We start from the raw sequence: 27143 nt of genomic DNA, 5'->3' as shown, positions 1-27143 counted from the left end.
GCTCTCGTGTATCGGCAGAAAAAGAAGGCTTTGGGTGGTCTTGTTGTGTTTCCAGTGCCAGAGTTTCTTTGTCTATCGAATGCTGGGAACCCTCCAAGGATGTGATCACGAGCTGGCTGCTCTAACTGAAGATGACTTTGAACAGTTTTAGACCCCGAATCCTTAGCACGAAACATTTGTCTTGTCGTTATTGTCAGAGCCGGTCACGTCTCGAAGGTGTTACAGGCGGGTCACCATGTCCTACAGAGTTCATGTGAATCTAGGTCGACAAAAACCATAAGACAGACATGCGGTTTGTCCCGACACTCACTCGCCCATGGGAACACCCCAACACTGCAGCATGGTGTTTCCTGTTTTGGGGGGATGAGCTCAGAGCAGCTACATCAGATCCTTTTCTTTGGCTCTGTGTGTTTTTTTGGCTTATTCATGCTACCTCTGAATAGGGCTGGGACCAGGTGCCATATGAATGGGTATTGCTCTCAGATTAACCGCAATTCATGTCCTCCTTTTGTATAAAAAGGTGAATTTTAGAGCAGTCTGTCCAGGTGACTGTCTCAAACGGCAGAGACCGAGACAAAAGTGAATTGGGTTACAGGATGGGTTACAGCCCCGATGGGACAGACAATGACTTGGCCGCAAATGAATGCGCTGGCTGACAGTGTCTCACATCTTTTCAAATGCCCCAAGTTGCCTCTGTGCAAACATTATACCCCCAAGAATAGAAAGGCCACTTGTAACACGGGTTTCACTCTTGTATCGCTCACCTCTTTTGTTTCCTTCACGGAAAAGGATGAGGCGATCTTGGCTGGTTTCAATATTCTGACTCTTGACTTTTCTGCTACATTAACTCATTCATGTTGTCTTTTGTTTTTCACCAGGAGAAGTTACTGCACAGAAATGGCGACTTTCATGCCACAGAGGACAGCAGGGGCATAACTCAGCGAGCGAAAAGGAGTCCCGGCAAGCAGCCAGAAACAGGCACGTTCTCATCTTTTACTACTGCCGTGTCTTCTGTCCTAACACCTCGATACAGAAGCTGACACTTAAGCTTTATTGTGTGTATTTTTCAGGCTCAACCTCCAGATTCGGTCCATTTTTTTTGACAAGATAAACTCAACAAACCATTGCTCTGCAGTGCACCTGCATCAGTCTATTCTCTGGATATATACTTGGCAGCGGCCCGGTCGACTGTTGAGCAATGGTTTCTGTAACTCATGTTTGTTTGGAGGGGATTCAGTACAGTGTAAATAACAGGCTTTTGGTGGGCTTAAGGCTCTTAAATTTTGAAAACAGTTTGTTAATGGTTTCTCACTTTTTTGTGGAATTGATTTTTTACTGCTCTGCGCTCACTTAACAAAGTGGCTCCACCACATCATGTTGCCGAGTTTATAGAGCGAGAGATTAAACGGAATGGGATTGATTATTTCTTGGACAGCAAACAAGGACAACAAGGAGTTTGGGAGGGTTTCACCAATTTGAAACAGACAGCAACAGACCGCGTTGATTTCCCCCGTCTCGAAATAATAACAGGTCCCCCGAAATATCTTGTGCATCAGATCTGGACATTAGAAGCCAGCTGTGGTCCAACGGTCAGGTCTGAATCGAACTGAGAAAATGATACAGAAAAAATTGCAGAACATTTGCAGTTAGTTTGAGGAATCAAGGGCCAATTTCTGAGAGAGACTTTGATGGCTTTCATTAAGTCCGCCAAATTGATTTATCGTAATCAATAGCTCTGCAGACAGCCACATGGCCGATATGTCTGAATTTGCTTTTGTAGTTTTTGTTTAGAATGTGAGCTATGCAAATAAAAAAAGCGAGGCCTTTGAAGTTTCATGTCTGAGAGCAACAAGTGCAGCATGATCACAAGGCATTCCAACGTCTGTGGCGTGACACTGAATACTTGGGGGGAAGTTTAGTGATTGTGTTTAAATTAGAAGAAAAAACTCACCTTTGAGACTTTCTACATAAATCAGTAAAGTCCCGAGCCTCTAAACGCTAATCATTCCCAGGTCTCTCCCCTGCTCTCAGCGCACAGACAAAGGCTTTTGTAATCTCAGCCTTAGATGTGTGTTTGTGCGTGTGTGCGTGCTGTGTTTGCACGTGTGTGTGTGCGTGTGTGTGTGTGTGTGTGTGTGTGTGCGTTCTGGGCACTCCTAACGGGCACCAGATTCCAGATAGGGCTGCTCGTTAAGAGAAATCTCCGCGGATGCATCCAGTCATTTAGCCAGAGGAGAAACACTGGCCATATGTTTGAGGGGGACTCAAACTGTGAGGTTTTAAGGTTAAATGGCCTTTGTAGTTGTAATGACATGGTAAACACAAGAGCAGCGAGACGGCTTTTTGAAAAGGATTCTTCAGCACACACACGCAGATGCACACTAAGTGCATTTTGTCTTTCAAGCGCTGACATCGATGCCCCACTAACATGCATGCATGCACGCACACACACGGTTATAAGGGGAGACACACTCACACAAACACATGCACACGCACAAAGACACACTTTAATCTGCATTCTCCATCTGGGCTTAATTCAAAGAAAAGGATTTTGGCAGGATAAAGTATCTCTCTAATGATCTTCTCCAGTTCCACTGCCTGTGAATGCTTAAGGCACTTGTTCATACAGAGGAGGTGAAACCACACTTACAAATTACTACACTAGAAGATACCACAGACTGACATACCTCCACTCCAGTGTTCAGTGCCGAACATCTGAATCTGTTATTTTAGCCCGCTCAGGATACCTTCACGGAATGAGCGGGATACTCGAGATGTTATCCGAGATGATAATTGTTTGGGAGACCGTTTCAAGCTTAATCACACTGTTTTTGTTTCTTACAGAATCAACTGGAAGGGAAAGAGGACAGAAAGGGAAGAAAAAAGGTAATACATAATTCAGCCTCAATTTCAGTTTTCCAGGTCATTGATTAAACTCATGCCTACTTTCTGGAAATATCCTCGAGAGGTCGTCCAGAGTCCATTAACAGTGTTGGCTCAAAGTGAATGACAAGCTTTCAATATTTGATTCTGTCCATCAGGGATGTTACTCCTGCTTCTTGGCTTTACAGCCGGCGCAGGTGCTGTACATACTATAAAAGGCCTGGAGATAAATATGTGATTTCAGGCTATAAAAATAAAATTGAACTGACTGTCAGAAGATTTACTGCTCAGTTTTTTTTTTTTTGTTTGTATGCCAACCATTTAGCTTTTCTCTTCCCAGGGAGAAAACGTTCTGTGCCAGGCCCCCCCGGCCCCCCTGGGCCCCCGGGACCACAGGGGCCACCGGGTATCCCTGGAATCCCTGGTATTCCAGGAAGCAATGCTGTGGGGCCTGCAGGACCCCCTGGACCCCCTGGGCCACAGGGACCTCCAGGCAGTCAAGGTCCAGCAGGTATAAAACCTAAAATAGTAATGACACAATAACATGCTGAGACAGCCAAGACTCAGGCCAGAATACTTGGAAACACCACCCGAGTTGAGAGATTTCATCTTAGATTACAGTATTTTCCTGCACGTAGAGCCGTTCCCACACTCAAAGAGGGCTCAAGTTGACAAAAATCAATGAACTCATTGCCTTCGCAGTGAGAGTTTCTGATGCAGGATGTCAAACATGGTGTGGGATCGCAATGATCTATCTTTAAACTATGTCTGTGTTTGTCTTGCTTGAATCATCGACTCTTCTGTCCCTCAGTGGTGTTGAAGGCCATTTTATCACGTCTCTCTCTTATTCTTGCAGGGGTTCCAGACAAGACGAAAACAAAGGAATTCCAGGTAGAGTGTGTCACCTATTGGAAATCAAATTTTGTCCCACACAATGTCCCTGATGAACCAGCTGTTCTGTTGTTTTACCGCGCATCCAGATTGCTCACCACAGATCATTTTTTTGTTTTACAGCCTGCAGTGGTTCATTTGCAAGGGCAGGAGACAACCATCCAAGTGAGAGAAGGTGGGTCTTCTGTCTCCTCTTACTCGTAGTCGCGCCACTTTGTTTGACACAAAACAATAAACACGCTTAATCCCTGTGTATGTCCCTCATCAGAGACATGAATCTGCAACTTTTCTACTAAACACGTCCCTGCCAAGCCGCCAGCTTACACTAGAATAAATAGAAATACTGTAAACTGTCGACATTTGGTTGATTCAGAAATGTTTCAACATGCCACATTTAGCCACTTTATTCGATCACCTTACGGAAAGTTAACACAGTCACCTACAAGACTCGGATTTTTTGGTTTTGAGGGCTAAATGTTGCTACCATTATTTACTATAAGATTACAGTAACCCTAACGTAATCCCAAAGTTATTATAGGATTAGTTTAAAGGCTTATGTTACAAGTCAACTCAGGTCAGGAGCACAAGCCTCGCATGCTAGCAGATGCAGGTTATCGTGCATCAATTTGTCAGTATAAATGGAGTGTAAGCATCATTAGCAGGTTTACATTTTCCGTCAGTCCAGAGCTCTGGTTGTAGTTAAACACAGCTGATGGCTGTTTATATTGACTGTTTGCCTCTTGTTTGTTTGTTGTGACATGTTTAGATCTCTCTGAAGGCATCCTTAGGAACTGGAAGATGGTGTCCATCCATCACCGCGTGTTCAAAATGCACTCTCGCTCTGGAGAGCTGGAGGTGCTGCTGGACGGTGTCTACTTCATATATAGTCAGGTAGAAGTGAGTACGGTCCTTGACGTAACTCTTATAATTTACAGTTCAAAGCCAAAGTACTGGCAGTTCCGAAGTTAAGCTTAAAGGCCTGCTTGCTCTGCTTGTCCGTATGTTTGATTTATACTATGAGATGATTTTCTTTTGCCTCTCACTGTGGCTAAAATTGAACATCTGTAATTTCCATGTTGACTACTTTGATATTCCAGTGTGGGTTTCAGCTTTAAAGTAAGCTTTGAAATATCATGTGGACTTATTTTGACTACCCCTCTCAGTCTTCTGTGAATTTTCTCTCCGCTTCTCCACCAGGTGTACTACCTCAACTTCACCGACATTGCCAGCTATGAGGTGATGGTGGACTCCAACCCGTTCCTCCGCTGCACCTGCAGTATCGAGACGGGCCAGCGCAAGTTCAACACCTGCTACACGGCTGGCGTGAGCCTGCTGCGCGCCGGCCAGAGGATCTCCATACGTATAGTCTATGAGGACACACTCATAAGCATGACCAACCACACCACCTTCCTGGGAAGTGTCAGACTTGGAGAGGCTCCATCTGCTGGACAGAACTGATAACTGCACAACACGGCAGCCCTTCTGCAGAAAGGAGAAGTTGGATCAGTTGCAACCAACTTGTAGCCCCTGTTTTAAAGGAAACCCTCTGGATTATTAAAGTTGAGGGAGCCCCCTAGTGACTTTGGTTCACTTTCACAGCTCTGTGTTAAAAAGGACGACATGGACTGTTAATGCTTCCCCCTCACATTGATTGTGTGCAAAGAGATCAGCCTTGATGAGCCTCATCGAACAAAAGTTTCTATTTATAGTCACAATATTGTGTCAACACAGATGGCATCTCTCTTTATAACAAGGAAGGACACTGCGCTGACATATACTTAATAGTTACATATTTTGAAGTGCTGTTGAATGATAATCTTGTACCTCCAAAAACTCCGGCCATTCACAATGTTTCCTTTGCAGCTGTTGGCCTTTTTTTTTTATTAATTTAATAATATTAACAGTTATAAATCAGTGGTTTAAAGCTCCTTATGCCCCATGGTTATAAAAGATCATATAAATGTTCAAAACAAGTATAAAGTTATCTATGCAAAGCAAAATCCACTAAAACTGGAGTTATAAGGTATTCACAGAGCGACAGCACTATATATTTTGCGCACATTTGCACTACAGCATCCCTGCAGAATACCAGTGATATGTTTTGTTACAGTGCTATTGTTTAGTTACCGTATGAATGAATCCATGTGGAAAAATGATAGTTGTTTATACGTCTATGTACATATTGTATATAAAATGGGATATACTTTTGTAAATGGAGTTGATTGATGGATTAAAATGTTTCATTTTCTGTCTAAACCCATTTGTCTGTCCTTTGTGTTTGTGGTGCGGGTGTTATTGATTTAAAAGGTTAAAAACTTTCTCTTTTAGATTTGGACTCCGCTGGCACAAGTACTGACAAGAAACAAATGATGTTCTCCGAGCGGGGCCTTTTGTCTTTATTAAAACGTGGCTTTTTGCTTTGACTGTGAGTTTCACAAGACGCTGCAAATTTGGCTGTAATCTTCATGCGATCTAAATGAGTTCCATCTTGAGAGGGCAGAGAGGAGATAGTTCCTCATTTAGAAACTCATTTTGTAACTGAACATGTAGGTTTCCGGGGGTTAACTCATGTGTGACCTCACCCATTTGAGTAACTTGAGGACATACCGTCCGTCTCACTCGCCTCACAATGCTTTTCAGTGCTTTATTATCACTAACAGCGTTTATGTTTTGTCTTAGTCTTTTCCTGGTGCACAGAGCCAGCGTTTTAGAGAATGATTTTCGCAAACTCCAAGGGAACATAATTCTACAATTAAATCAGCCACGTTCTGAGGGAGTCAATGGGAAAATGGCCAAGATGTCTAAAACAAGGGAGGTATGTCACTGATTATGTAGGATGGAGTCATCTTGGACAATGTACTACTGAGATTTATGCCATTAGTGAGTGTTCAGATAGCGCTGCAATAATAAATTTTCTCCTAATGCTTTGTTTTCTCTTAGGACATAAAGCCAAGTGCTTTGCAAAACGCTCACAGCTCTGTGAACATGTCTTCTAGGAGAGTAAAACGGGAACAGAGCAGCTGCAGAGGTGGGTTTGCGCTGAGAACTGAGAATGTGTCCATTAGTTCCACTTTAATCTGGTAGTGAGACCATAAACAGTACATGCTAAGTTAATAAAATTAAGTATTATGTTTATTTCTCGCTCTTGCCAGGTCCAACATCATTCCTGCAGTTAACGGCTAACACTAACAAACAGCCAGACGTTAGAGGTAAAACTAAATTCAAGTCTTTGGCCAAAGCAGCGCGCTGTATGTCATTATTTTGAATAAGTGTTTCTTGCCTTCTCCCGCAGGAAATATAGCAGTGATCCCTTGGACCGTTTCTGCGCAACGAGGAAATACAATTTCTCAAAAGGAAAACAGAATTGTTGTCCAAGAAGACGGTTATTACTTGGTGTTTGGACAAGTATTGTGTCACCGTAACTCAAGCATAACTAAGTTGTTATTACGTCAGATTTGTTCCAACTATTCAGCTAATGTTCTGCTTAATTCACAGGTTTGGTTCGAAAGCCCGGGCAGAGTTATGGGTCATGTCATCCGAAGCTGGAGCTCTGCGGAAACGGCAACGACGCCAACCGAGCTCTTGCGTTGCCTGCAGGAGATGCCCGACGACGCTCGGCATCATGCAAATACATGCTACACTGCAGGTCAGTGAGGCTCCGCGAGAATCAGGCTTTTTCGCGTCCAAACACCGAGTGATAACTGTTTTCTTGGATAACAATGCTGTTTTCCTATCAAGCACTTGTTGCATAGAAACAATCCAAGGGATCACTGCTTTATTTCCTGTGGGAGCAGGCGAGAAGCGCTTGTTCAAAATAATGACATCCAGCGTGCTGCTTTAGCCAAAGACTTGAATTTAGTTTTACCTCTTACGTCCTAAGTGTTAGCTGTTAACTGCAGGAATGAATAAAGCTTTAATTTCATTATTAATTTAGCATGTACTGCTTATGGCCTCACAACCAGATTAAACCCTGACTAATGGACACATTTGAAGTTCTCAGCAATGAGACGCTTCAAAGGCACCCCCCACCCAAGTAGTCTGGCGCATAACCAAGCGTAAAACCGCACTTTTTTTTTGTACGCATGAAACAAACATGGGATGTGCTTGTAGGCAAATTTTTGTTTATGCTTTGGATCCAGGTTAGTTAGTCTGTGCGCTAAGCCAAGCGAATCATCCGTCGGCTATAGCCGTGTTTACAGTGCAAACATGAGAGAGGTATCAATCTTCTTTTTGTAACGTCTCATCGTCATTCTGAAGTTTTTCCGCGTCGCTTCGGGCAACATGAGCCAAACTAGCTGCTTCCTCTCTTTGTAATAAATCAAGATAACTGTGCCGTAGCATTAATCCACTGGCCCATAATTCACATTACGCGTTATTTGATTTCCTACCTGTAATTCTCAAAAATCTGCCACCACCCTGCCTCAGACTGACATTTTGGTTCTAACTCAAACCATCTCATCTGAACCCTGACCAAGCATCTACCGGCCCATCAGAGGGACAATGGGCGGGTATTTTTGGACAATTGAGCTTTTTCGAAATAATGGACTGCTGGAACAACTGCCAAAGATGAGACGAGATGATGATGTTTACTGGCATCGATCTCCCTGTCTAACTCCGGGCAAGAAAGCATATTTCTGCACAGTTCCTGAAACGCAATGCCGTACCTTTAATTTCAGCTGCCTCTCCACCATTTTCTGAAAACACCAAATGAGGAAATATCTTTTGTGAGAATGGTTCATCCCTGGAGTACAGCTCCAGAAATCACTGAGGCTATAGAGAGCGCTGCATGTGCTCATGTTGGCCTAATTAGGGGGCTTCACACTTGCTCTTTACACTGGTCGTTCTGGTGCGCCTAACTATTTCATGTAGGTGCACGTACGTGAAATAGAGCCGACAGGGCCAAAATTTTGATGTGATCACTAAAGACATTATGTAGATGATTGTAAACAGGGACAAAGGTGCAGCCTGTGTTGTAAATGCTTGACCAACGCAAATGAATAAAGCAAACTCAGATCACACTAACTGAGTTCACTGGTGCACCTAAATCTGGATTGGATCTTGGATTGTGTGCCCCAATGCATACAACTGGTGCCGTTTGCATTTGTTTTCGCCCCTGCACCTCAAACATCCACTGATTGGCTTAAAGAAACCATTAATTGACTGATGGCAAATGTGATTTTTGGGTGCCTGTGCGAGCAAAAACAGTCACAGCCTAGTGCTCTATATTAGGACAATTAACAGTGACACCATAATGTCACCAACTTGTATCTCCTCTGATGCCTTCGTCTTGTGCATGTCCTTTGTCACAGGCATAGTGCAGCTGCATCAGGACGATGAGCTCGAGTTGGTGATACCAGATAGGCCTCTCATGGACAAAGTCCTCATCTCCATGGACGCGGACGCAACTTTTTTTGGTGTCATACAGCTGAACTGAAACAAGACGGCATGAAGGTGATAACGCTGTTCGCAGGATGTGTGAAACCGACACTGAGCACTGTGAGGGGATGCTGATAAAGGCGTGTGTCACAGCAGCAGGAAAAACTGTCAGGACACATCGTTAATCTCGTGAAGATACATCCGTGAACTTTTCGCCTCATCTCGTCTGTCAGCTCTTTGAGGACAGCTACTTTTACAATCCTGCGGCTTTAAAGCCTCAGCGTGTATATTTCAGGTCGTCCACCTGGGCCCGTGCTGTAGCATTGTTTATGTGTGTGCTGCCGCTGCCTTTCATCAGTCTATTTTAGCATGTCTCTTTATACCTTGCTGGGGGCTTCCCTCCAGCTCCGGCCTCCACGCCGTCTGTTTATTTGTTCCTCTCGTCTATTTTAGAACGGCTTCCGTTTCCCTGAGACTATGTCAGGAACAAACACAGGTATAAATTTATATCGCTCGGTAAGCGATTTCCTGGTTGGCACGAACTCTTCAGCGCTTTAAATAATTTCATATGTCATGATAACATTAAAGGTCTTGTAAATGGTACGGTAAAAAAAAAATGTCTCAATTGTGCATTTCTGTTCATAGCTCATTTTTGTAATGATTGCTTCAGTTTAATTAGTTACATTAAACTAAAATAGGACCATCTTTGTCTTAAAAAAAAACATTTAATTTTAATGAAGCATTCCTTACTCTGATGTTTCTTTTCATTAAAAGTGATAAATCATCGACAAAGCCTTTATTGTTTAAATATAGTGTCCACAATGCCTATCTGGTGTCTGCAGCTGTTTTCTGTCTTCCTTTTTTTTTTTTTTTTTTTTTATGAAGCATGGCTATAAGAGGGTGTGTGTGAGTGTGTATATGAGCTCTGACAACAGTTAGTGGTACAGCAGCAGGAGCAGCAGCAGAGGGAGGATGGTCGGACATATGTTCTCTCATCTCCTACTGCTCTGGTCACTCAGCCATGACCTCTTTCTAACTGGGCTGACTTATCACGAGCTGAAGGTAGGCTAACAAATCATTTAAATGCTAATTCTTTGTTCTTAAAGTCTCACATTCTACTGGCATGAGATCCTCAAACTGCTCGCGTTGTTTGACTTCAGTTTCCATGGTTCGCTCTTTGATTATGATTAATGTTCCTCTCATTTCAAGGAGCAGTCCTGGAACAACCAGAATCTCTCCTCTGTCCCTCTGGACTTGGATGCGAGGCTCCGGAGGCTAGACCTGTCCAATAACTTCATCAGACAGTTGCACACACTTGCTCTGCCATACTTGGAGCAGCTGGACCTGAGCTTTAACCAGCTGGATCTCATCTCCGAAGGGGCTTTTGAAAACCTGGCTCGACTTGAGGAGTTGAATTTGTCCAGAAATGTGCTGAACAACAACCTTGGCAGTAACAGCAAAGCCCTCCGATCCGTCAGTGGACTGAAGATTTTGGATTTATCAATGAACGGTCTGGGGGATGAGGCGGTGGAACGCTACCTTCAGAACAAATCTTCTCTTGATCAACTTAAGATGAGTGGTAATGCATTGACAAGGCTTTCATACAGCTTGTTTAAGGAGACTAAAGGGTTGAGGTCCATTACTATTGAGGACAATCAGATATCAGTGATCGAACAGGAGACGTTTGAACCGTTGAGACACTTGGAGATGCTAAACCTGGCCAGAAATAACCTCGCGCACATCTGCGATTTTAAATTACATCAAGTTAAATATCTGAATCTCAGCTGGAACTCCGTCGAGTTCTTTGTTACGCAAGAAGACAATCTGTTTTACAGGCTCGAAATTCTTGATCTCAGTCACAACAAACTCCTTTATTTCCCAATCGTTCCGAAAATGAACCGTTTGAAGTATCTTCACTTGCAGGATAACATGGTTGGTGCCTTAAATTCAGAGGCTGCAATGGTATCAGAGGCCAATGCTCTTTACAATGAGATTATAAAGGAAAGGACGGTTAGAAAAAACAACCTTCACTCAAACTGGAGGCTGATGCCACTGATTTATATCGACCTGAGCTATAACCACTTCAGGTCTTTCCCACTGGAGACTTTGAGCCTTCTCTCATCTTTAGAAACTCTGAATTTCAGTCACAACTGTCTGCAAAATATCATCTGGAAAGTTAGAGACAGTAACGCATCAGGATACCATCGGCAGCTTTACTTTCCCTCCTTAAAGCGCCTCGACATGCAAAGCAACGGACTTGTGTCTATTTCCCCGCTCTTTCTCAAAGCGCTCACGCAAATAGAAACATTAAATCTACAAGACAATTCTGTGCAACCTTGCGCCTCCATGGATCATTTGCAAAGCCCTCAGTCGACACAGCCAATGAATACCAACACATCCTGTGTCGTATTCGGGCATTTAAGCACTCTTAAACACCTCAATCTTAAAGAAAACAACATAGAAGCACTTCACCCAAACACTTTTCAAAAGAACTCTTTGATTTCTCTGAACCTTGCGAGAAATCCACGCATGTTGATGCAAACAAAAGCTTTCGAAGGTGTGCCGAAGACTCTCCAATCTTTGATTATCAGTGAAATAAACATGACCAGCTCAGATTTTTCTTTACCCTGCATGCCGATGTTAACTCAGCTGAATATGTCTAACAACCGTCTGGATACGATCCCCAGCAGTTTAAGCTGCTCTCCTCTGAGAGAAATCGACATAAGAGATAATAGCTTTGTGTCTCTGAACCATTCTCTGATCCTTGCTTTGTCCAAACACCTCAATCTCATATATGTTAGTGGAAATAATTTTAACTGCTGTGACAGCGAATGGCTGACAGTCCTGAATGAGCTGGAGATAAAGCTGCCCGATATCAGTGACACTGTTTGCTTCACAATTTATGAAAATGTTGCGATGACGAGATATCTGAATAAAACTTCATTGGATTGTTTGTTGCATCCAAAAGCGCAGGAAATTCACTTTGGACAAATGATCATAATTGTTACATTTGTAGCTGTGATACTAACAGTGCTGATCATATCCATAAGGAAGGTGTGTTGCACACAGATTTCATTCATAGTGTAATGTCTAAGATCTACTGTCAGACTTTTTGCACATGGCTCTGTAAACACAACTAAATGCACTGGGGAGCAAAAGTGCAGTAATCGAAGCATGATTCCTGTTATTTTCAGTACGCATGATCTATTTTACTATAAACAGAAGTGGGGGCTTCATGGCTGCTCAGAAACTAACAGACTTGAATGAATGAATTGCAATAAAATCTTCATCCTTTCACATAATGGTTGTTTTCTTATCTTCATTCAGGCTCTCTCTCTCTCTTTTATGACTCCCCCTGCAAAATACTGGTCTGCAGGACTGTGTGACACGTGCAGCCAAAATGTTGGAAGTGAAATTGGCTTTATTGACTCCCAAGCTGTTTGGTTATAGTGCAAGCCAAATCAACTAATCAGGCGGAGAATTTTTGCGCGTCCTTCATTGTGAAATCTTTGTTTGTGACAAAAGGCTTAACCTTGGCTCAAATTTTGATGACGTTCTGCAAGGCCTTGCACAACATTCCCAGAATTTGGACCGGCCAATGCAGATGGGAGACCCAGTATGAGTTTTTCTACAAAACTATGTATACTCAATTAAACAAGCTTATTTGACAGTGTGTGTATACAAATCCATTTTAATATATGTCTCTATCTCCCACTGCTTTTGTTATAACTTATGTGGCTCTGACCCTGGGAGGCTGTTAACAAATACAGTGGTAAATGTGGCAACAGTACATAATAAACATGCTGTACTAATAACCAGAAAGTGTTGGCAGTCTTCATTTAACAAATGAAGGGAAGAATTTCAGTATCTGTGAAGTTCTGTTTTCGGTTGAGCAACTTGAATTCCACTGAGTCATAAAAATGTTGACTTGGGGAGCTACTATCATTCAGAGGTTTTACTCAACAAGAAGTACAGATACTTGTGTATAAAAAGACACCGAAGGACTAAAAATAGAATAACTTCTTTAGTCAGTTAAAAGGAAATACAGGATCTGTACTTGAGGTATAAAAGTAAAACGTCTCACTCTGAAGGTGGTTTTTGTGTGCAAAGCTAATTGAACTTCACATCATATTAATATACTCCAAAGACTTTAAAAGTGCAATATGTAAGAATTTTAGTAAAACATTTCAAAATTAACCAAAATTATTGAAAAGAATGTGAGGACAAGATGCCTAGTAGTCTGGCTAGCTGTATGGCTACTTCAGCTAAGGAGCTAACAGTAGGTAAAGACATGGATGGATAAAGGGAATACAGTTTGGAGCAATTAGCAGTTATTCTGGTAATATGCTGCACCAGTGTGTTGAGAGTATGAATTCAGGGTGACCACCTGTTACGTATTGCACCTTTAAAGGTCAAATCTGTAGGACTTGGTGTTGAGTCTCATTCCCAGGATGTCAAATGTCAACACTGTGGGCTGGTAAAGTACTTGAAGGTTAAAAATCGAAAGAGCAACGATTCCCCTCAAATGCATTAACACTAATGTAAGGAGTAGAAACTACAGATTAGTTTGTTCAAATATGAGAGTAAAAGCAAAAAGTTTTCAGAAAAATAGATACTCAGGTAAAGGACAGATACCTGTAAATCTACGGCCTACGCCCACCTCTGCTGTTACTGTATTCAATGTGAAGAACATGCTCACTTGAATCTACTGTTCTTAAGAAAATATGCAAATAATCATTAAAATTAAATTAAACTTACAAAACATGAGCAAACTTTGAATTTTTTACCGCACTGCTGATCCACAGTTGATTGTCTGGAGATATCTGAAATGAAAAGATATCAAAACTTTATTACAATTTCAACAAGTGGCTGAGAAACTCCTGTTGCAGGAGGATATCCTGTTGAGCATTCCTCTCACTGTCTTCTTACTGACACATCCTTCTCCTTTATACTAATGCAAAGTGTCTTTTTGTTGCTATTCTCATGCCCATTAGCGATTTGTCGGCCGCACAGAGCCCAGGGCTGATGCCAGCAATAGCACCAAAAGAGCCAGGAGGACGCCTATCAATCTTGCTCTTGAGCAATATAACTGTAGGAAATGTTGCCCCACCCACAAGATTTAGGTACTAGATCAAGTAGCAGCTTGACAAGTTCAAGCAAAGAGCACTCAAAGAAAAGAAGACTGTGTGGGTAGTATTAGGTGTAAAACCATAGGAATGCAAGGAGCAAATTGTACTCATTCTTCTGCCCGGTGATTAATGTTCGATGGCATTTAGACATTAGCAGCAGCTTGTTTGTAAGCACAATAGAGCAGGTAATGGAAGGTTGTATCATTGTCAGGATCTCCCTCTAGGCTAACTGTATTTCCAGTAAAGCCCATGTTTACAAGCACAAGATTAAACTGTGGAAATCTCTCTTAATGAGGATAATTTTATCGTAAATCAGTGATATCCGCTTCCTCAAATCAAGCACAAGTTACTGACGTTGCCATTTAAAGTTGCACATATCTTCTAGTTTAAAAAAGAAATCAGTTTTATCAGTTCTTCTGTGAAACACCCTCTTGTAAAAACTTCCTATCTCAGCATTCGGCCAAGTTGTTTGTTCTGCTCTCATGTTCTATTCTCTTTCCTCTGTGTCCTATTTAGAAATATGCTGACCTGGAATTGTAGTTTTTCCAAAGAGATGCATCCTGCTCCTTCGCCCGATACTCTTTTTTCGGTAGTCTATAAATAGCATTAAAGAAAAATACGGAAATTCACCTCATAAAATCGTTTACAGTGTCTTGCCAATACATATTTTCTTCTAAATCTCTTCTCTTAAGTGGATACAACACATTCAGGGCAGGACACAACAGGATCTGGACTTAAAAATAGCTCTATTATGTAAGAACAAAATATGAAAATAAATATCAGATTGTACTCCATATGGGCAGATCCTCAAAGTCCGAGAACGTAAGAGCGGAAAGTATGACCTGGTCAGTCTCTGGGTCTTTCAGTCTTCTGGTTTAGGGGCCCCTTGTCTGAATGGGCCCCTGTGCCTGTAACCAGTAAGCCAATGCAGTTGTCACTTCATGACCACATGGGTGCCTCAGAATGGAGATTTCCAAAATCCATCACTGTAGAAAGAGGTCTTAATTACAACCCAATAACAGATTGAATAATCTGTGGTGATTCTGGATACTTTGCTTTGAGTAATTACATAGATAGGAATGCACAATATGGATTTTTTTTTTTAAACTTACAATGAAAACTGATGATTAGTTGCTTCTCACAGCCATTACTGGTAAGATAACCATTGCAGCTGATGCACACCTGGGGGCTAAAGAAAGGCACAAATGTAGTGAGCAAATATGGAGGATTTAACATTGCATTCACTGCAACTGGTGGCTTGCAAAGAAACTCAACGGTGTTGTAAAAGTTACCTATATACTACTGGCTGGAATTTCACCAATACAAAAAGTAGCTGATTATACACTACTCGAAATGAGTTAAGGTTATTTTGGTGTTTCACTGTGTTTATTCTGTGACATATCTCAATTGTTATTTTGTGTTTTGAGAATATATTTGGTCCTCAAAAATAATGCGACACATTTCATTTAGACTATTATCACATAACTACGCATATGCATATACCATATCCTAATATAACTCATTGTGATTTATGATGATTATGATACATTTTCAGTCATACATCCATACATACATTATTGATTCCATCCCAGCAGTGATGATCTGTATCCTGGGGTTAGAACTAGGTTGTTTCCTTGTGGTCCATCCATTTGTTAGTCTCTTGGTAGACAGTTGTCAGGAATTTATGTTAATGTTGGGTTGTTGGATTATCTAATCCAGACATCAAGCAATCTTTTTCTAGCTGGCTATGGTGACAGAGAAACTGAAGAAAGAGCAAGACACCCTCTAAGGTTACGCCACACCTTTGCTTTTGTTCAAATAAGTCAAAACCAGCGGTTTCAACATGGCGGACACTGACTACTCCCAGTCTACCGGTGAATGACAGAGTAGGACGCTCGAAATAGACAGCTAGCTAGCTTCAGGAAAGTAAACATTTTGCACTTTGGTATGGCCCAGGACTAGAAAACTACCGTTGTGGACAAAGAGTGCCATCAAAACTGTTAATAGCCAACGACGTTTACGCTGTATTCAGTGTGTATGATTCGTTCTAGCTAGCTAGCTAAGCCAAACCAACGAAGAAGAAGCTAGCTAGCTGACGTTAGCCACACGGCGCACCGGCAGAGCCAGGAGCCTCAGCAGCGGCAGCACCGACACAGTCCCGCCCCGCAAGACGACCATGACTCCCCCTCAGCAGGCCATCCATCGGCAGCCACCCCCAGACACAATTAGCCAAAAAGTGCAGTTAACTTACAAACTGTTTTTGCTGGAAAATGCCCGGAATACACTTGAACAAGAGCTTCTCAACCTCACCAATAAGGTAATGCTAACGTCAGTTCAAAATCCACACATTGGATCCACACGTTTGTATTGTTACTGCTGTCATTAGCTGTAAATTATTGTAGCTAGCTAGCAGTTTTTGAACAAAGCTATGTTGTGGTTTGTTTGTTTTTGTTTGTTTGTTTGTTTGTTTGTTTTAATTCTTCATGGAATTGTTATCAGAGCTGCAACGAATCTTTTTTAAATTAATATTTTTGTATGGTTGAATATTTTCTAACTGTGTGGTCTATAATATGGCAGAAAGTAGTGACAATAGCTACACAGATACAATAGATACATAAATAGAAGAAACTAATTCATTCACTAATAACTTAATGATTTGTGTCCTCGTCACATTTTAGAAGCATTACAATGGTGGCTGTTGAGCAAATTATCTGAAAAAGTATAAAATCAACAGCACAGTTGTGGATTAGTTTTCTAAAAAGTGCATGACAAGCCCTTACTTGTATGTTTGTATAACTGAGAAAGTCCTTTCGTTGTTCATTGTGAATTTCAGGCCTATGAAGAGGTTCAAAGTTTTTTCAGTTCATCTTCTCCCACCAGTGTGTTCAGTGACCTTACAAAGGCTTTGGACTCAAAATGTCAAGCAGTTGAAAAGCTCTCTGCTTTATTAAAGGACCTCACGGTTGGTAAGTCAAGAAGTAATCATCCGATTTTTGCCTGTATTGTGATATTTCAGATATTATGTGATATGTGTAAGACAAATATACCATTTGATCTTGAATCCCACCAGCATTAACTACACAGGTGTTGTCTAATGTGTGATGTCAGAAAGATTTTTCTCTCTTTTCTGCTTTTCTCATCTTTACAGAGCCTCAGATGTACATTGAAAAAGAAATGAGAAAAAAGCAACTTGAGCCACTTGGAAACAAAGGGAACCAAGTAACAGATGTTTTCAAGTTCGGGCTCATGTTGCAGAACTCGCTGATGGCGAGCTCCATAGCCAAAGCAGTCCAGGTGCTTGGAGCCACGCTGCCCCTTCAACAGTTAAAACATTTCCTCATCTCCCAGCCCTCGGCCATCCAGCAGGATGACATGATATGCAGCAATGCGTCCAGCTACCACCGCACCGTTGTGACTGCTAGCTCATCTTCTCACTCAGAGGCTGAAGAACAAGAACATGCTGTTGTTTTTGAAGAGGAACGCCCACCAGATGCTGAGATTCTTCCACCTGTCATTATTCAGAGTCCTGAGATTAGCGCGGAGAGGCCACCAGTACTGCTCCCTCCCATACAGGCTATATTCCCAGAGATCGGTAACCCTAAACCAATGAAAATAACACCACTAATTAGCTGGGGATGTGAGGATGATGTCCACATGCAACACCAAAAACAAACATCCTCACAGCTGCTTCACTTCCTCAGAGCAAAAGCTAAAAACATGGGGGCACTAGAGGTCGCTGTCATGGAGTGGAATATTAGTACATACGCTTCAAGTTCACCACAGTCGAACTCGCCTATCAAAACCCAAAGCTGCCAATTCAGGCAAGTTGCGACGGATGATCTGATCAACACACATGCTCCAAAAACCCTGAGCACAGACATGGAAAACCAAGCCCCAGTGTTCAGAGTGAAAAGAGTGGAATCAAGTGGCTCTCTAACCTACACTTGTGTGATTGCAACAAAGACTGAATTGTGGGATATTGGAGACATCTTTACAGAGGTGGAACAAGGGGCTTCTGAGACTAACCCCTTGGAAAATGAAGACAAAAGCAGAAATGTAGCAGCTCATGTGGAGAACTCCTGTGTAAACATGCAGCGAGAAACCCAAAATCTGCAGTGCACAGAACCAGAACATGAGGGTGATTCTGCTCCATCAAAATCACAAGGAATCAACAGCATCACCATCCCCGAGTTCCAGATAAAGAAGTTTGAAGAGACTGAAGTTGTGGTGTCGCATATTGTTAGCCCGGGCAACTTCTACATCCAACAGGTCAGCTCCATCATGAAGCTGCAGGCCCTTGTCACAGAGTAAGTCATTCAGCATGGATTCTAATCTCTTGTCTGCTTTTTCTCAGCTTTTCTAAACCCTCCCTGATCACATTAACAGAACTTAAAGAGCCACTTATCCTTTTTGTTCAATACTGCTTTCTTTGTAGACCCCCCCCACCCTCTTTTTAATAATCCACATGTTTCTGGTTGTCATTATTTTTTTTTCTCATTTGCAGCAGCTGGAAAGATACGACATCATACGCAGAGCAGAACTGCATTCCAGACATTGGAACCAAAGTAATGGGTTGGTTCCCTAAGCAGGAACAATGGTGCAGGGCTCAGGTGACAAAGATATGTGGAATAAGTGGAGGTGGGTTCAGTTCTGTCTGTTGGGATGGTTTTGCAGATGCACACCTCTAGATGGTAGCAGTGTCACTTTGCTTTGTTGTACCCTCCTGGGAATTCTTTACTGATTTTTTTCTTTTCTTTTTTTATGCCATGCTCTGTTTTTTTGGATGTCAGATAATAATGCCACTGATGGTGGTGCTGGGAGTGAGACATCCATCAAAGTTGAGGTGAAGAGGCTGGACTACGGTGACACTGCCTGCCTGTCACTGTTAAAAATCAAGGAGCTGACTCCAGAAATGGCTGCCCTACCACTTCAGGCTGTACAGGTCTCTCTGGCAAATGTGAGTGGTTCCCTGCTGATAGTGTTGGCTTCATGATTTTACTACCTAAAGCACCTACTCATGAACACATTAAGATTTCTCAGCATGAGGCACGCAGATTATCCCTCTGAGGATTTGCATACATGGAAATGGTTAATGTACTGTGCTCTGCTGTGAGTGTAGACTAACTTACAGTATTGGCGTTTTTCCACGTGATTAGTCACAGCCTTATCACTGCTCTGTGATAAAGGAAATGAATTATCTCAGTTCATGGTATTTTGTCTGTTTCCTCCTCCCCCCAAGGTGACGCCTGTGAATGGGAGTGATTGGTCTAAGGAGGCTGTGGGCTGGTTCCAAGCTATGGTCCACAACAGGACACTGTATGCCAGACTTTACCCACAGGGGACCAAAGTTACAGTTGAGCTGTTCTTTGAAAAGGGAAAGCTCGGAGCGATGAGGTACTTCAGAATGAAAAACAAGCAGTTATCATGATTTGTTATGTGGAATTAAAAGAAATGTAAGAATTCAGGTGAACTGTAATGTTGTTTCTGTCAGCAAGTGCCCTTTTGATTTATTTTACCAGCTGTCATACAAATATAAAGTCAGTTTGCATGGATAATTATGGGATCTGATATTCAGCATTTTTCTGATTATCAACTTTGGTTTTGATGCAGCAGCCACTCTGTGTGGAGTCACCGTTCTGTTGCCTGTCCACAACACTGAGTAGTTACATGTAACAAGTAACAGCTTATAAAAATTGAACGATCTGAATCCGCAAAGCAACTTGTAACTAAAGTAATCAAATAAATGTGGTGTAACAAGTACAATATTTCCTGCCAAGGTTCCATGGAGTGGGCGTATAATGTTGCAGAAATTGTGATATTCAAGTACCTTCATTTTTTTCAAAAGTGGGCGGCTGTAGCTCAGGGGTAGAGCCATCATCTTGTTATTGGAAGGTCGCTGGTTTAATTCCACTGGTCTGCATGTAGAAGTGTCCTTGGGGAAGATACTGAACCCCAAACTGCTCCTGATGTGCTGGTCGGCTCCTTGCATGGCAGCCACCGCCATCGGTGTACAAATGTGTGTATGAATTACTGTATGTCGCTTTGGACAAAAGTGTCTGCTAAATGCCCCATCTGTAAAGAACTTAAGTAAATTGTAATTTTTCACATTCTGTCCCTTGTTATTCTAGATTTTGACATGAAAAAATGTCGATGTATATCCGTTCCAATCTTAGTTTTTGGCCCGCTTCATTAGTAATAATTTGTATTGGCCCAGGCAAAAGATTTGAGTAGGTAAATATAGTGTAGTATTAGTGGTATAGTGACTGAATATATGCTTATAATGACAATTTCAGTCATTTTTCAAGCAAAAATGTCAAATATGTTTTGGTTCTGACTGTACAATGGTATTCTCTTTATTTCAGGAGGGGAGCATCACTGTCTCTGAGACTGACCGAGAACGGGCACGCAAAACACAGCAAACTGAGGAATCATGGTGTCAAGAAAATAAGTAAGTAGAGCTTTAGTTTGGAAAATTGTTGACCCACACTTGTGCATCCACAGTAGGTGGCAGTGCAGCCTATTTGTGACCAGAGCAGCAGTCATCTGCATTCAAAATCTTCCTGCAGTGCCACAACTCTCATTCTTACTCCAAATGTGCTGTTGTTTTCTTGTTGTTTTTTTTGCTTTTCAGGCGCTTTTCAAGTAAAAATGAGACAACAGGACTCTGAATGGGGAAAATACCTCATCTCCTGCTATACTCAGAGCAAGAAGTAGGGAGTGTGAGTAGTTTTTTGTTGTTTCTGCTCTGTCTTACATTCAACCAGAGTAACTGAGATTAAATGTTTAATGATTCTTAAATAAGAAGTCATCCAACTTTGATTGACCATCTGTGTACATGTGAATACACATTGGACTGACACACTGACAAACTGCTGTGATTGGCACTTTGCAGTACCATGATAAATCAAAGATATTTGATTAATAAGCACATAAAATGTAAATGTTTGGAGGTAAAACTGGATTAGTGCCAGTAAGTGAATCAGCTTTATTGTGTAATTTTTATGTTTTATATTGCAAAGCTATGTCTGGTGAATGAGTGTAACACTAATGTTTGTAACTCAAGAAAAATATTTTTCTCTTTTTTTGTTAAATATAAATTCTTCTTTTAGAGTCAGACAAATTGTGACCATTGTCTTGCACTGATACAAAAGTATGAAACAAGAGTATTTTTAGAACGTTTTTATGTATGTATGGCGTAGGGGACATGAATACCAAATTATGGAGCATGTTGTTTTACTTTGAAAATATTTCATAGACATAGTTTTGTATGTCTGCGTTCTGTATGTTTATACTTTTGTGCACAAGTGTGTCTTGTGTATTCCAGCGATATGACGGTGCCAGTTCAGTCACATTACCTGCACATTATCAAGTAATGCTTGATTTGTCTGTATGCCACATACAGAAGATCCATGTTTTATATTTTAATGTGTAACTTTTCTTTGATAATAACTATGATAGCCATGTTGCCTGAGTTAATATTGAGTTCTTGTACAATAGCAGATCTATTATTTTGAATGTATAGCACATATATCTGTTTAGCAATAAAACTGCATTATCTACAGCTGTGTATGTCCCATTCGTCTGTATTGTAGACTATTGTATCTCCTATAGAGAGAATATTAATGAGGTCAAGTTCATTCAAAGAATTACCCGGCCACCCAAACCCTCCCACTTCAACTGTCGTAAGTGACGCAGATATGCGTATGCCACAGTGAACTGCTGTAGGTCATCTGATAGCACATGACAAATGACCACATTGTGTTTTCACTTGCATTCAGTTTGTTGCTACTGTAAATTATTGTTTCTACTGTTACAGGGAGGAGTTTGACCAGAACAAACTGTGAAATCTCAGTTCATGATGACGCAGGGTTCCCCCGGGTCCTTGAAATCCTTTAAAGTTTGTGAATCAATGTCTTTAAGGCTTTTTGTTTATAGATATAAACAAACATTATCCATTGAAAGTGCATAGATTTCCGTATTTCCTGCAAGAATATAAGTTACTTTGCTATTTTTTTCTAAATTGTTGTCTGCGAGCCTCTGTAAAGCCTGTTTGTTCTCATTATAATATTTCTCAGTGATGTAACAGTAATTGAGCCTGATCCTTATCTCAAACCATTAACACCTTTTAGGCAATTTGGCCTGGAAGTCATTGAATTTCATCTTTAATAAGGTGTCACAAGCATGACAGAATAAATTATAGACACATAATCCTCTGATTTGAAAGGATAATTGTGCAGATTGAGTTTTATCTCTTCTTATTTAACAGTTTGTCATGAGCACACTGTGCTTTATAGCAGAGACATAACTGTGAAGTAAGTCTTAACACAAATGACAATAAAAAGTATGTCATGTGCTCACAAACCAATGTCAAAACAGTGAATGAATGATCCAAATTTGATAGAAAAGTAGTTTTGTGGATAATTAATTCCCTGGTAAAAACATTAGCAGCAGCAGCATCTGGCACACAGCAGCTTAATTAAATTTCATGTTCGTGACTAGAATATATTTGCTCAATTTATGGTATTCAAGCATTTTAAATTCATGACTTGGTTACAATACAAAAAATCAGCATGAACGAATGAGAGGACTGGTCTTAATTAAATCTTGTGTATAAAGTTAAAACTGGCTTTGATATTCCACTACTATATTACTATATATTCCACTATATTCCACTACTATGTGTTTAAATTAGTTGACCAGCTCAAATATTTGCTGGATGAATCTGCAAACCCTGTCCGTGACTCTGTGCTCCTCAATGACAGAGGCTCAGGTCAAAAGCTTCCTTCACTCGCCTGCCCTGCCAAGCACAATAAATAATGTGGCAGGCTGAGGCCTTTTGTGTCCACACAGATTCCTTCTTTTGCCCGGGGTAGGCGGAAATCGAGGCGTTTGATCTGAATTCTAAAGAGTCTTGTTGCAGCCCAATAAAGGCCGCCATTGTATGTAAATAGTTTATATAAGAGCATATGACTGCTACGGTGCAGGGCAGTGGCTAGTGGCGGAGGAATGATTAGCATTTTCCAAACGCATGGTGTTCTCAATCCAGCCTTTTGGCTTGCTAAAAAGCACAATATTTTAATTCATTTCTTCCCGATTTGTACACATTTTTGTGTACCACCACAGCTGAAGGTAAAATACACGTTCTATTGTTTGATTCTGTCTTATACTAACACTCAGTGTGCAGTGAGGTCAGACTTTATGTGACTGATGACTGACATGCCCCATTGCCTCGACTTGACAAATACATACGATGCTGTTGAAATACTCAAGACCCTTTTTTATGGTCGAAATATTTGGATGAATCAGCTTTTAGAGAGCGTAATGATTTTTCTCAGGCTAATCTGGTCTGTTGCCTTTCGTACAAACAATAGAGGGCTCTCAGTCATCTTAAAAAAAAGAAAATCTCATAATGAGATGGATGTCTTGCTGGTTACTTGGAGAAATGCGTTGGCAGTCTGTCAGTCTGTCTGCAACTGGGCTGTAGGTCAGTTTGGGAGTACAGTATTAATACAGGGTGAGCCAATCACGTGGCTCTGCGAATGTTTCGCAATTGGTCTCGTCCCGTTGCGTCTTGTGACGGTGCGCGACGGTAGGCCATCACCCCTGCTTTTTATACGGCCAGCGGGCTACTTGGCAATTCTTTTCTGTTGTTCCTTGCTCTGCCAAATCCAGCTTGATGCTCAGGCCACACCTCAAGATGGTCTTCTTTGGACCCGGCGCTGCTTACGCCGCTTGCACCGCCGGCTGAGCCTGGTAAACCTCTAAAAACTACAAATACAACAGTTAGACTTTTACTAATTACAGGATCTTGTGGACGATAGTAACCATATGCTATTTAAACTGATAATCCATTTTCAAAAATGTGACTTTTTTCAAGAACTGAATGGTATTTTTAATAAACTATATTATTGTTATTTTATTTTTCCTGAGAGGCATTTTGATTAATTTTGATATGATCTGATGCTGGAGATATAGCTTTGCCCAAGTCCTACAACCTTAACTTGACTATACTTGTTATTTTTGCAGACCTGGAGTCGAAAATGAACTGGGGGTCCTTTTATGCCGTGATCAGCGGCGTAAACAGGCACTCTACTGGCATTGGACGCGTTTGGCTGTCAGTTATCTTCATCTTCCGTATCCTGGTCCTGGTGGTTGCTGCAGAGAGTGTCTGGGGAGATGAGAAGTCCGGCTTCACCTGCAACACCCAACAGCCAGGATGCAACAGCGTCTGCTACGACCAGTTCTTCCCCATCTCACACATTCGCCTGTGGGCACTCCAGCTAATCCTGGTGTCCACCCCCGCCCTGCTGGTGGCCATGCATGTGGCCCACCGGCGCCACATCGACAAGAAGATCCTGAAGAGGGCGGGCCGCAGCAGCCCCAAGGAGCTGGAGCACATCAAGAACCAGAAGTTTCAGATCACCGGAGCTCTGTGGTGGACTTACATGATCAGTATCATCTTCAGAATCATCTTCGAGGTGGCTTTTCTCTACATCTTCTACTTGATCTATCCTGACTTTAAGATGGTGCGTTTGGTAAAGTGTGACTCGTACCCATGCCCCAACACAGTGGACTGTTTCGTGTCCAGACCGACTGAAAAGACCATATTCACCGTGTTCATGCTGGCAGTGTCTGGGGTGTGTGTGCTGCTTAACCTGGCCGAGGTGGTGTACCTCATAGGCAGGGCCTGCCAGCGGTGCTTGCGAGGCTCTGACGAAGAGTCCAAAGCAGCTTGGATCAGTCAAAGATTGTCTTCTTACAGGCAAAATGAAATCAATCAGCTGATAGCAGACCATTCGCTCAAGTCTAAGTTCGCTGTGACCAAAAAGAGCCCGACTGAGAAGGGTGAAAGGTGTTCTGCTTTCTGAGACTGCCCTGCTCCCTTTACACTAATCATCAGTAATCACACTTGACGGAGCACATTGCTCTTTAATGTCACATGATAAACTGTAAACTTGATCATTGTTGGCATTTAGACCGTTTATTTATCTTTCATTTTGTCAACTGCTTATTGATTCATCTTTTATTGTCTTTATCAGTTTAACTGACACAAGTAGATGCTGCTGTTGCAACTTTTCTAAACTATTCGGAGCCAGTCGTGAACGTTAAAGGACCATAGCAGTGTTTTTGCATGTGTGTGCATAAGATTTACATATAGAAATGTATAAATCCCGAAGGAAAATTCTTGTGCCAGATATTATATTAACATAAGAAAAAAAAAACTTCAAACAAAAATACTCGAGTCTAAAGGGAGTACAGTATTGAGCTGTTATGAAAGTTTGTTGACATATGACATCGGTGTCAGCAGTTTATCAAAGCTTGATGATCAGTGAAAATGGTGCCTAACGGGCAAATCTGAAAATACCAAGCTGATTTGAAAAAAAAAAAGAAAGGTCACATTAACACATATGATTTCACATTCTAGAGGTTTCTGTGTAGGAACAAATCAAATGTCAGTTAGTCCCCAGCACCTAAGTGCACCAACAAGCAGATGAAAGTCACATTTGAGCTGCTTTATTGTGCAACAGTAATGTAGCTTTGACACAAACAGGGATGGTTCAGGGTGCCCTGGTAGCTCGGAGGGTAGAGTTCATACAGAGGCTGTGTCATTGCCACAGCGGCCCAGGGTTTTGAATTCAACCTGTGGCCCATTGCTGCATGTCATTCCCCTCCCTCCCTTCTTTCCCTGTCATCTCTTTAAACTGAATAAAGCCATAAAATGGCCAAGTAGAAAAAAAAAGGAATGGGTCACCTATTGAAGAGTGTTCAATGAATACTTAACAAATAGATTTGTATGATAGCAAATAAGGGAAACAGGCAGCTGCTGAGATCACACAAAAACATTTTGAATCACTGGTAAGGCCCCTTTTAAATATATAAAGATTGCCGTAGAGATTGAAATGCTGGATAGAAAGTGAACTTTATTTACATCAAAAGTATTGTTCATGAGTACCATATTTAATTCCAGTATGAGTCACAGCCAGGTAATGAAGGAGAAGCTAATTAATGGGAGTAAAAGCCATTAAATGTCAGTAACAGCCCTTTAAGCCAATAATGGTATGCTTCGGTTTTATCAGACACTTTTAGTTATTTGATTTTGTTTAACTTTGTGCCGACGGCTACGATGATTACGTAACTTGGCAAACTGCTTTGGAAATACAGTTGGTGCTAGAAAAAATACATGAAAATACATGATTGAAAAATAAAATTTAATAGCATTATATCCGCACTACTACTATCAATAACATTTGTTATCTTGACAGAGTCGTCAGGGCGACTGTGTGTCATTTCAGTAAACCTTCGAAACCTCCAAAAACTGGTGCAGATATCACACGATATTCAATGGATGAATCTGGCAAAATTACAATAATTAATCTGTACTTGTGTCACTTGTCTGCTGTGTCGCTTTTCGAGTATTGCAGATCTTAGTACTGTACATATGTCTTTGGATTTGTATATCTTTGAATTCAATTGTGAATACCGCCTACTGACTTCACTGTGGCTTCTGTTTGAAGTGCTGTTTTCTTTTCCTTTTCTGAAAAAATGTTTGAGGTTGACCTACTTTTTAACGGAGACCCATCGCTGTCTGACTGTTACACTTGCTTTCCCCCTTAACATTACCCTCCGAAGCGTATTATTCAGTATCTCTGTGGTCCGGGAATTCGCTGGTATCTGTTTCTACAACTGTTGTATCATACTGTAGTGCATACAAAAACCCTGATGTTGACCTTTATGCCTAAATGTACATATTTATCAATTCACATCCGGGTAAACAATCCAGTTAATACTGTATATAATATGGGTTGAAACTATATGTGTACATTATGTAATATAAAATAAACTTGCTGATAATTTGAAAACATT

General features: G+C 41.4%; 3 protein-coding genes, 1 long non-coding RNA gene and 1 pseudogene across 15 annotated transcripts in view; 4 read left to right on the top strand and 1 right to left on the bottom strand.

Annotated features, from left to right (window-relative positions):
• eda (ectodysplasin A) overlaps positions 1 to 6034 on the top strand; it is an 11807-nt gene extending 5773 nt beyond the window's left edge. Inside the window, exons 2-8 of one of the 2 annotated variants that reach the window (XM_037076572.1) lie at positions 879 to 978; positions 2845 to 2886; positions 3224 to 3394; positions 3740 to 3774; positions 3898 to 3949; positions 4541 to 4665; positions 4972 to 6034. In XM_037076572.1, the coding sequence (XP_036932467.1) occupies positions 879 to 978; positions 2845 to 2886; positions 3224 to 3394; positions 3740 to 3774; positions 3898 to 3949; positions 4541 to 4665; positions 4972 to 5232 (786 nt within the window). In that variant the 3' untranslated portion in view covers positions 5233 to 6034. Of the gene's footprint in view, positions 1 to 878; positions 979 to 2844; positions 2887 to 3223; positions 3395 to 3739; positions 3775 to 3897; positions 3950 to 4540; positions 4672 to 4971 lie in introns of both variants that reach the window. The other variant, XM_037076571.1, reaches the window with a different exon arrangement.
• LOC119007155 overlaps positions 1 to 17197 on the bottom strand; it is a 22488-nt gene extending 5291 nt beyond the window's left edge. The window contains exons 1-6 of one of the 5 annotated variants that reach the window (XR_005071045.1): positions 17060 to 17197; positions 15853 to 16041; positions 15392 to 15468; positions 15122 to 15265; positions 14808 to 14873; positions 13091 to 13973 (exon numbers count right to left, since the gene is read on the bottom strand). This is a non-coding gene — a long non-coding RNA (uncharacterized LOC119007155). Of the gene's footprint in view, positions 1 to 13090; positions 13974 to 14807; positions 15266 to 15391; positions 15469 to 15852; positions 16042 to 17059 lie in introns of those variants that run through there. The other 4 variants (XR_005071041.1, XR_005071044.1, XR_005071043.1 and 1 more) reach the window with 4 other exon arrangements.
• On the top strand, positions 6343 to 9237 carry LOC119007154 (annotated as a pseudogene).
• LOC119007151 (transforming growth factor beta activator LRRC32-like) lies at positions 10071 to 12447 on the top strand. 2 transcript variants are annotated; one of them, XM_037076569.1, is made up of 2 exons: positions 10071 to 10212; positions 10360 to 12447. In XM_037076569.1, the coding sequence occupies exons 1-2, from the start codon at positions 10123 to 10125 to the stop codon at positions 12235 to 12237; spliced, it is 1968 nt and encodes a 655-aa protein (XP_036932464.1). In that variant the 5' UTR covers positions 10071 to 10122; the 3' UTR covers positions 12238 to 12447. The 2 variants fall into 2 exon arrangements, with proteins under 2 accessions (XP_036932464.1, XP_036932465.1); XM_037076570.1 differs by having other exon boundaries at positions 10104 to 10212; positions 10366 to 12447.
• On the top strand, positions 16103 to 27143 carry LOC119007150 (gap junction beta-1 protein-like). 6 transcript variants are annotated; one of them, XM_037076564.1, is made up of 9 exons: positions 16103 to 16596; positions 17113 to 17245; positions 17428 to 18586; positions 18784 to 18917; positions 19070 to 19236; positions 19519 to 19673; positions 20642 to 20727; positions 20911 to 20998; positions 22096 to 22193. In XM_037076564.1, exons 1-8 carry the CDS (start codon positions 16456 to 16458, stop codon positions 20991 to 20993), a joined length of 2058 nt encoding a protein of 685 aa, XP_036932459.1. In that variant the 5' UTR covers positions 16103 to 16455; the 3' UTR covers positions 20994 to 20998; positions 22096 to 22193. The 6 variants fall into 6 exon arrangements, with proteins under 6 accessions (XP_036932459.1, XP_036932458.1, XP_036932462.1 ...); XM_037076563.1 differs by lacking the exon at positions 22096 to 22193 and having other exon boundaries at positions 20911 to 21840; XM_037076567.1 differs by lacking the exons at positions 16103 to 16596; positions 17113 to 17245; positions 17428 to 18586; ... (2 more) ...; positions 19519 to 19673; positions 22096 to 22193 and adding an exon at positions 24306 to 27143 and having other exon boundaries at positions 20704 to 20727.

Source organism: Acanthopagrus latus, chromosome 18 (genome assembly GCF_904848185.1).
Source record: "Acanthopagrus latus isolate v.2019 chromosome 18, fAcaLat1.1, whole genome shotgun sequence".
NCBI lineage: Eukaryota > Metazoa > Chordata > Actinopteri > Spariformes > Sparidae > Acanthopagrus > Acanthopagrus latus.
This window is presented reverse-complemented; position numbering and strand designations above follow the sequence as displayed.